Source organism: Epargyreus clarus, unplaced genomic scaffold, assembly GCF_041222505.1.
Source record: "Epargyreus clarus isolate Ecla_fem2 unplaced genomic scaffold, WU_Ecla_fem_2.2 ptg000019l, whole genome shotgun sequence".
NCBI lineage: Eukaryota > Metazoa > Arthropoda > Insecta > Lepidoptera > Hesperiidae > Epargyreus > Epargyreus clarus.
Window position 1 is genome coordinate 10,892,678 of NW_027332227.1, and position 9,443 is coordinate 10,902,120.

The 9,443-nt window shown below is 32.2% G+C and overlaps 1 protein-coding gene across 1 annotated transcript; it reads left to right on the forward strand.

Annotated features, from left to right (window-relative positions):
- The first annotated feature begins 349 nt into the window (after positions 1-349).
- LOC140750147 (uncharacterized) lies at positions 350-6,713 on the forward strand. The gene is made up of 5 exons (XM_073083536.1): positions 350-673; positions 1,607-1,812; positions 1,891-5,028; positions 5,112-5,368; positions 5,457-6,713. The coding sequence occupies exons 2-5, from the start codon at positions 1,647-1,649 to the stop codon at positions 6,021-6,023; spliced, it is 4,128 nt and encodes a 1,375-aa protein (XP_072939637.1). The 5' UTR covers positions 350-673; positions 1,607-1,646; the 3' UTR covers positions 6,024-6,713.
- The last annotated feature ends 2,730 nt before the right edge of the window (positions 6,714-9,443 follow it).

The following is a 9,443-nucleotide window of genomic DNA, read 5'->3' on the forward strand; positions in this document are numbered from 1 at the left end:
GCCTTGAATAGCTATTCAGTTCAAGGTTTTACACTTTACGGACAAAGAAATAATAAAATGCTTTAGACATTTAAAACTAAAATGCTTATAAAAACAACTTACAAATAATTGGTCACAATTATTCAGAAGTGTGATAAACATAAACAAATAAAAACATTTAAACGTAAACAAAACGTGTTTGCGCAAACAATTTTGCCTCCGTTTATCTGCATCGCGTAAAAGCGACGCCGTCATCCCGTATTCCTTGTGACCGAATCGATCCAATCACAAATAGAAACTAAACTTGTAAGATAAGCTGTACACGACATCACAAAGGTGGTCGGGTAGCAAAATCCGATTCGTCATAAAAGTATAATAATAGTGGGTCGGGGGTGCCGCAACAACGGCGGTGACCTACACAGCGCGCGCCGCCGCGGCAGTCTTCTGTCGAGCTTTCTAATGACCTCAGGCGTTCTGTGTTGCGCGATAAAGCACATTTAATCCTCTGAAACTGATAAAAACTTAATCGTGATACCAATTTCGCTTGTTTCTCGTGTGGTGAACTTTTAGGACAGGCGCACTCGGCTTTTCCCATGATCGGTGGTTGCGTCACAAAAATGAACTCTAAACACTAAAGGATAACTCTGTTTATAATTAGCTGGAACCGTGTGTCAGCAAACCGAAAGCTTTATAGGTAAGTACGAATTAGTTTTGAGAAAGTTTTGTTATACTCACGCGTGGCTTTATAACTAATTTTAGAATTTCGTGTAGATTTAACGAACTCACAAATGCTATGTTTACTTCGCAATATGCGGTGATATGGTAGTTATGTCGGCATCAAAACCGTGTCAAGAGTCAGCGAGATCTCTACATACTCTTTATATTGAAGCGATAAGTACTGTAGTTATGGAGCAGAGTATCATTTTAAAACGCTTTGTGGCATAAATATTTACTAACGAGCGTCAAAGTTACTTTTAATTTAAATTTATGAAGGTGAATCCGCTCACCGTTCGGTGCATCTGAATTAAATATGTTCGGGTAGTTTTTATGTGATGTGAGATGATATAATTTATAGCTGTGATCAAGTAAATGAGTGATTATTTTATTTCAGTGCTTTTCCTTAAAAATATTCGATATATTTGTTTTGATTTTGATGTATTGATACTGGACGTTTGGTTTTAATTATCAAGCGTTTTAAAAATTTCGTTCTTTTAACTGTAACTTAAGTTTAAACTAAAAACTAGTTAGCATTTTATTTTCATGATTTTGTTGACGTAAGCGTTACGCACCTATTATTTGTTTGGTCACGAAGCCTCGCGTGATACGAGTACCTTTATATAACCCTAACATATTACAATAAGTACTTACTATTGACATTGTAATCGATATAAGGTATGAAAAGTATAATTTTTGAAGAGCTCTCAGTTAAAGCATTATGAACGTAATCTGTACAGCTTAAGAGATTAAACTCCTTTTGTTACCAACTAGAGGCGTTTTAGTTCAGTTATATTTAAATCAACGCTGTGAAGGAATGAACGGAGGATTACAATTAGATTAAGGTATATTTGAACTATATTCTTTATTAACTGATTATGGTTGTTATTATATAATGGATTTCTTGTTACAGGTTGATGATATGAAAATAACACCAATATAATAATGTAATTATGAAAAAGATTTTATGCTTTGATGCAAGGAAGAAGAATAATCGCGATGTACTTCAAATTATTTCAATATTATTGGTTTTACCCCCCATTTTCCGAGCTCAAAATACCTTGGGTTGCTCGGACGTGATTAGAAATAATAAATGCTCATGTTATACATTTGAAAATGGTAAATTTTTATATAAAATACACATTTATGTAAGATTGGAGAATGGAATCGTGAACTACATAATATTGTCCGTTTCAGCTTTATTTCTTGATTGCCAAGATACATCAGCTAAGGATATTAAAAATGCACTTAAAAGTGTATCTAATGTACACTCGTTTACCGTTTATGACCTCGACGGCAGTGATGAAGCTTTGGGACCACATTTTATACCACAAGGAGTTTGCATCAAACATATACTTATATCAAGAACGAGCATAAGGGATATTGATGATGAGACTTTTATGCCGCTCAGGAAGTGCCTTGAAACGTTAAGCATTGTATCCAGCAAAATTAAGGTTATGCCTCAAAAGGCATTCTCCGGCATGCTGAAATTAATATCGATCGAGCTCACTTCGAACTATATTGAAGAAATACCGAGTTACAGCTTTTACTCTCTCCCTTTAATGAAGCTTAATTTAAAAGGGAACATGATACAATATATTTCAGAGTCAGCATTTTCAGGTGTAGAACAAACGCTCACCGAAATTGATTTAAGCGAAAATAATCTTACTGCATTTCCTATAGTTTCGATTTCAAAATTAAAACATCTGAGGTCCCTTCGATTAGCGTGGAACGAAATGTCTTCTTTCCCCTCTGTTGAAAATTCTGATTTAATATCCCTGGAATATTTAGATCTAGACTCTAATAATTTTGAATTTATTTCGGAAGACTGCCTTAAATTTAGTCCGTCCCTGACGATATTATCGTTTCATTTTAATTTCATTAACGGTATTCATTACCGGGCATTTTATTCCCTTGTTAATTTGAAATCTTTAGATTTGAGCCATAACAGGATTAAGATCTTGAACACTAATCTCTTTCAGAATAATAAACTATTAGAGTTTATAGATTTAAGCCACAACCATTTGCATCACATTCATGGCCTACTTTGCAACATGCCGTCTCTCACAGAAGTATTTTTAAGTCATAATAATATATTGGAAGTGCCAATCGATTCGTTTCTTAATTCGAGTAATATTAGTAAGATACACTTAGAAAAAAATTGTATTAACAATATAAATAGTGAGAGTTTTAGTGATTTAGATAATTTAGAAGAGTTGCATCTAGATTTTAACTTTTTGAATCAAGTGCCACATAATATATTAATGAATACCAGAAACTTAAAGACATTAAGATTAGACAATAATAATTTTAGTGACTTAAATAATAACACTTTAGAATCCTTAGTAAATTTGCAAGATATCAAATTGAACAATAATAGACTCAAAACTATTTTAAAACATCATTTCCGTAATTGCTTACAAGTGGAGGAAATATACTTAGACCACAATAAAATCAACTTTATTGAGCTAGGTACATTTACTCTGATGACACGTTTGAAGTTTCTAACGTTACATAATAATAATCTTGTAGAGTTATTTGATATTTTACCCAAAGGTAAATCGAATTTGCTCACATTATACCTTAATTCAAATTCGTTATCATCAATAAATAATTTCATACTTCGATCTCAAGAACGATTATATCAGTTTAGCTTAAAAAACAACAGATTGAAATTTGTAACAAAGACCACTTTTAGTAACTTAACCTACTTGACTCGTTTGGAGTTAAATAAAAACGAAATTTCAGTGATAGACGACTTCTCTTTTCAAAGACTGTCATCAGCACGATATTTAGACTTGCAGCAAAACAGTTTACGAAACATCACGAGCTACACGTTTTTCGGTTTAAGTGAATTAGAAGACTTGGATGTTTCAAATAACAGAATTTTATACATTTACGACATGGCTTTTGACACATTGAAAAAATTAAGAAGTCTGAATCTCTCTAATAACCCCTTAAAGATATTACATAAAAATATTTTTCAACAAGGTCTACCGTTGAGTACACTTTATTTAGATAATTGTGAAATTCAACTCATCGAAAACGGGACTTTCCATGGCTTGAATAATCTAAAATATTTATCCTTGAAAAATAATTCGTTAAAATCCACTGACTTATTGGCTCTCGATGTCTCGGGCTTAAAATTCTTGGCGCTATCTTTCAATATTCTTGATTATCTACCGGTGGAGGCGTTTTCTCAGCTTCCACTCTTAGAAGTTTTGCTCATGGAACATTGCAATATAGAAAATATTTTAGATGATACTTTTGTGTACAATAAGAATTTATTGAAACTGAACATAGCTCAAAATATTATTAGTACTACTCCAACAAAGTTGTTTGGCCTACATAACTCTATTTCTGAATTCAACATTAGTAATAATTTCTTGGACTACGTACCTTATAATACTCTTCATAATTTTACATACTTAGAAACTTTAGACATAGCAGATAATTTATTGCCGAAAATAGAGTTAAGTGGTTTTGAAAAACTTACAAAACTAAAACATTTAATTTTGCGAAAAAATGAAATTCAATCTATTACATCGAGAAAAAAAGTTGTGTTACAAGAACTCGTACTGTTTGATATAAGCTTTAATAAATTAAATCATCTACCACCTGTCATATTTGAAAACTTTCCAAATATACAAAATTTAAACATTTCATATAACGATATAATTAATTTTGATTTTTTTACGTCATACAAACAGTTTGGGGTTTCTTTAATCAATATAGACGTTAGTAAAAATCCCGTCATTTCATGGACCACATCTAAAAAAGTAAATAACAATAATACTCTGATTGCAAACTTATATGAACTGCACATTTGTTCAACTAATTTAAGTAACATTGAAGACATTACTTTTGAATTATTCACAAGCTTACAACACCTTTACTTGAAATTTAACAAAATTAGGCGACTTTCTATTAGTCCATTCTCGAAACTGACTCTCTTAGAAAACTTGGACTTAAGCTATAACAGGATTACACATCTTAAGACTAGTCATTTCCGAGGACTTACAAAATTGAGCACTTTATGTTTGTCCAATAATAATATTGAGTCTATGGAATCTTTTGATGAAGACTTAAACAATTTAAAGCTTTTAGATCTCTCTCACAATAAATTACAAAATATACTTAACGAAGATCTCATTAACTTGAAAGAACTCACAGTCTTGTATTTGAGTTACAATAATATTAAATATATATCTGTAACAGCTTTCAAAAACCTTAATAAAATAGTACAAATTGACCTTGAACATAACAAACTTCAGAGCATACCACTTGAACTGTTGATTTCAATAGAAAACCACGTACAGGACATATCTTTAAAAGGTAAAACGAATATTTTATTATCTAACATTTTTACCCCTTCTTATCGTTTTAAATTTAACTATTTCAAATTTATTTATTTTCAGATAACGTTATAATTTGCAGATGTCAAAAGAACAATACATGGACGTGGATTCAAGACCATCCCAAGATAATAAAACCAAATGCAGTGGTATGTTACAACGATGACTATCCAAGAGAAAAGTGTAATTTTCCAATGATTGCTCAAGTATCGATCGATAAACATAATGACAATTCAGTATCAGTATCTTGGTTTATTCGAAATCGTACAGCAATAAAAGGTTTACAAATTTTATACTATAACGAAGATATAGATACTGACGTAAGTATTGCTAGTCGTATCTTACCTTCATTTCCCTTCTCAATTTTATTTCACTTTAATAGTATTACGCGTTTTTTGTTTTTTGTAGGTAAAGTCTAAATATATCGATAAAAGTGATATGTCAACTCATATCACCAATCTCCGATCAAACACAAATTATATTGTTTGTGTAATAACCTTATACGATGATCAAATGATTAGTATAGACGAAGAAGAAATGCTAAAAATAAATGATACTGATGTCGAGGCAAATACAACCATGAGAATGAGCCGAAATATTGCAGCGATGCTAATTTCACAATCGCCTTCGAGCGAATGTGTTTCGTTTGACACTTTCAAAAAAACGGCAACAGTTAAACAAAAACCAAAGAAAGTTTTTCATTTTTCTTCGTTCCTTAACCGGCGTTTGGGATTAATTGTTGGTTGTACTTTGGGATTTATTGTGTTTTTTATTATGGTCTCTGTTTTGTTGTATACAAAAGTTAAGGAAAGAAAAAGGATTGCGAAATCCGATCCAGCGTGGTCGGAGATGAATGATTACCATTCTATGCAAAGTAAAGAAGACATTTTGCAGAATTCCACAACAGCGTCTACAGATAATATTTTGTTAGGGATGGCGAAGAATCGAAATTCATCCTTAGACCAATTAAAATAATATTAGATTTAGATACTCCTTCAAAACGACTAGCTGGTAGAATTAACTTGAATTAAGTGTAGGCAAGTTTAAATGATCACGCGTCGAGCGCTTGTATTCATTACATATGTGTAACAAAAATACCAGTTTCATTTTTAACCAATGTAATTTTTATGTCATGTATCTATGCGTGTATGGTAATGAAAACATGTTATACCGAGGTGTTCATTGTCGTGACTTTAATAATTAATACGGCCAATGTTTATGGTTGTATGTTGTGTACTAGTGTATATAAGGAAAGTATAGAATTAATTTTTGTTACGTTATTTTTGTGATTATATTTAAGAATCAGACTGATTAGGTTTTTATTGGTATTATTTATAGAATTGCTTATAACGGTAAGCTTATTAAACATGCAGGGCTCATACAGGCGTGCTAATGCTAATGTGTCTATTATGAACGTATATGATATTCACTCTTGACGCGTTTTCATTCAAACTTGTAGGTTCACAGAGAATTCTAAGTACCACTTTAATTACGCATTAGAATGTTAATAGATGCTGAAATATTTACGAATACTTGCTTTTAACTATATTATTGTAGAAAGTAGAGGTTAGGTAGGTAGTGATTGTAATTATTAGATATTTCAAATGTTTATTATGCTAGTCATAGGTAGAGAAGAATTATATTGAAATAAAATTGTTGCCACAACCAAGTCTTTCTATTTTACGTTAAACTCTTAGTAATCGTCAGTTATTCATGTATGAAGTACTATTTAAGGGTAAAGTGCAGTTTTTTTTTTATTTTTTTTCCAAAAGTTTTCAACTAATGGAATCTCAACACCATCTGATTTTAAAAAATCATTTGTTTTCATTATGTTACTAGGGTTTATGTAGATCTCAAAGTCTGTCTTAGTTGTGTCATTAGGCGTATCTAAATAATACTATCCAAAAAGAACTTTAAAAGGCAAGAATGTATACTTTATTTGTTAGCAAATAGAAAATTTACCCCGTTTTTAACAAATTTACTGTAAAGCTAATAAAGAAACATTGCCACTTAAGTGAAGATTCTTTGTTAGGGAGTTGAAAATGAGTTAATAAAAGTTGTTCAAAGTATTTTATAAGTATCTACAATGCTTTTACTCTTATAACGGGACCTTGATTATCAAATGGCCTTGAGGGAAACAATGGTCTTATACTTTAAAGAATTTCTCACTTTTTCTACTCAGAAAAATATGAATGAAACTAACTGTAGGCAATTCGTACATATTCGTACTATGTAAAGCGTGTACGAAAATAATTTTGATAAATCTATATCAACAAAATAAGGATGCTTTTCCTGTACCCTTAGTGTGAGTTTATAAGTTTTTACAAAAATGACTGTTTTTGTATTTGTTTAAATATTTCCAATACATTTCCAGCTAGGGGCGCTGAATGGAATTATATAGGCAAACGTAAAAACTCATACTAAGGGTACTGATCGCGAATGTTTTCGCTAGAGGCACGCGCGTGTAATGTACACTCTACTTTTCATACGCACACACCTAAAGAATTAATTCATGTGAAGACAACTGGACTAGATTTTTGATTTTCCTTTTTTGAAGTAGTAGTCATTAAACTTTAACTTAGCTAAATAAAACGCGGAGTATATCTAAGCGGTTTCGTAGGCAAATTATTTCAGAATTCAAGTGAGGAAGTTATTGTTTTAATTAATGATTGTGGTCGAATTTGGACCACTGGTTTATGTTTTAGTGTTTACCGATCGGTCGGTTACACAAACGCATCCGTGTTCGATTCCCAGCTAGACATAAATCTAAATGATGAATTGAGTTATCGTATTACATAGTATCGTATTACATAGTAAAGCATCATATCTCCGTTGTCAGCCACTTTTAAAAAAGAAATATGGGCGACGAATAGATAACCTCTCTTCCTTTGGGAAGTCGGTTCAAAAGAAAAAAAGACAGGAGAGTGAAAATATCAACACTTTTCTTCTAACGCTAACCAAAGTCTAGCCATAGATCACGTTAAACACAGTAGTTGAGTTAGAACGACGTAGTAACCGAAACGGCCTATTAAAAATTCACTGTGGCCAAAGCCCTTTAAATGTTTGAGTGGGTTCAAAGTGAATGTGGCACTGTACACCGCTGCAGATCGTAACTTACAAAGGTTATTTCAACCTGGTTATATAAATTGGTTACGATTTTTTGCTTTGTCTTTTTCATCACATTCCTTTTCTTTTTTTATAATGTAGAAAGCAAACGAGCATGCAGTCCATCTGGTAGGTGGCCACTGCCGCTCATAAACAAATGCAATCAACGCTAGATAGGATGTAGCGCCTCCGGAGTCGAATCACAAGGGGCTCCTGGCTCTAATCCGTAGCCTCATACTACAGGAAGAAAAGGAGTACCGTTATAATAAAGCCACACGAGAAAAAGTTCACAATAATACTGCATCGTTGCAATAATATTAATGAAGAAATCCCAGATTAAATGGGAGATCCTGACTGCTGCTATATTCACTTCAAGGCATACTCCTGGCAATAGAAAATACTGTTGCAAGTAAAAAACGTTATGCAGGTTATTACAGTACTTTACGGCTTATGACATACACACTACTCTATAATTTTAGTTAGCTCGCAGGTAAATAAACGCATTTTGGTACATGGAACGGTGTTTCCTCAATTTAATGCTCTTTAATAGACATCGCTTACATAATTATGTATTAAAAACTCTTCTGCTCTGACTGGTGATCGAAGCCGCAACCCTTGCGATGCTCATACGATAACAATTATGCGTATGAATTAATTTTTTATATATTTTAGACCTTAGATTCTCTAAGATAATGGTATTATCAACAATTAACTGAACTAACGTGTAGAGACAATCAATTACAGTTATAGGTAGGTGTTAATTTATCGTAATTATGACGTCAGTACTATTAATGTTATAGGCTATCTGATTGGACTTGAATAAGATGATTGACGTTATATTAAGCTATGGAATGGCCCACAACAATAATCCTAATTGAAATCCTGATTGATTAATCTATCGAGTCGGTGATGGTATTAGATATTAGTAATACTTATGAAAGTTCTTCATAACATTAAAATAGAATTATCTAGATGGATGGATGAACATCCATGGATGATAATATTTAGATTACGAATATATAAATTATATATATACTTGTCTACTATTATGTATGTAATTACGAAAGGCGGACATAATACTTCGTACACATGGACTTCTCTATCAGCTAACCTTGACAACGTGCTGAAAATTTAAGGTATAGTATACATGTTTCCAGGCCACCTGATGGTAAGTGATCACTGTAATCAACTTCAAATAGAGCAAGGATTCTAATTGATGCCAATTACAGATGCGTTGCCTTCTATAAAGATTACTATGAAACTCGTAGTTGTCTCTTATGTAAGCTTCCA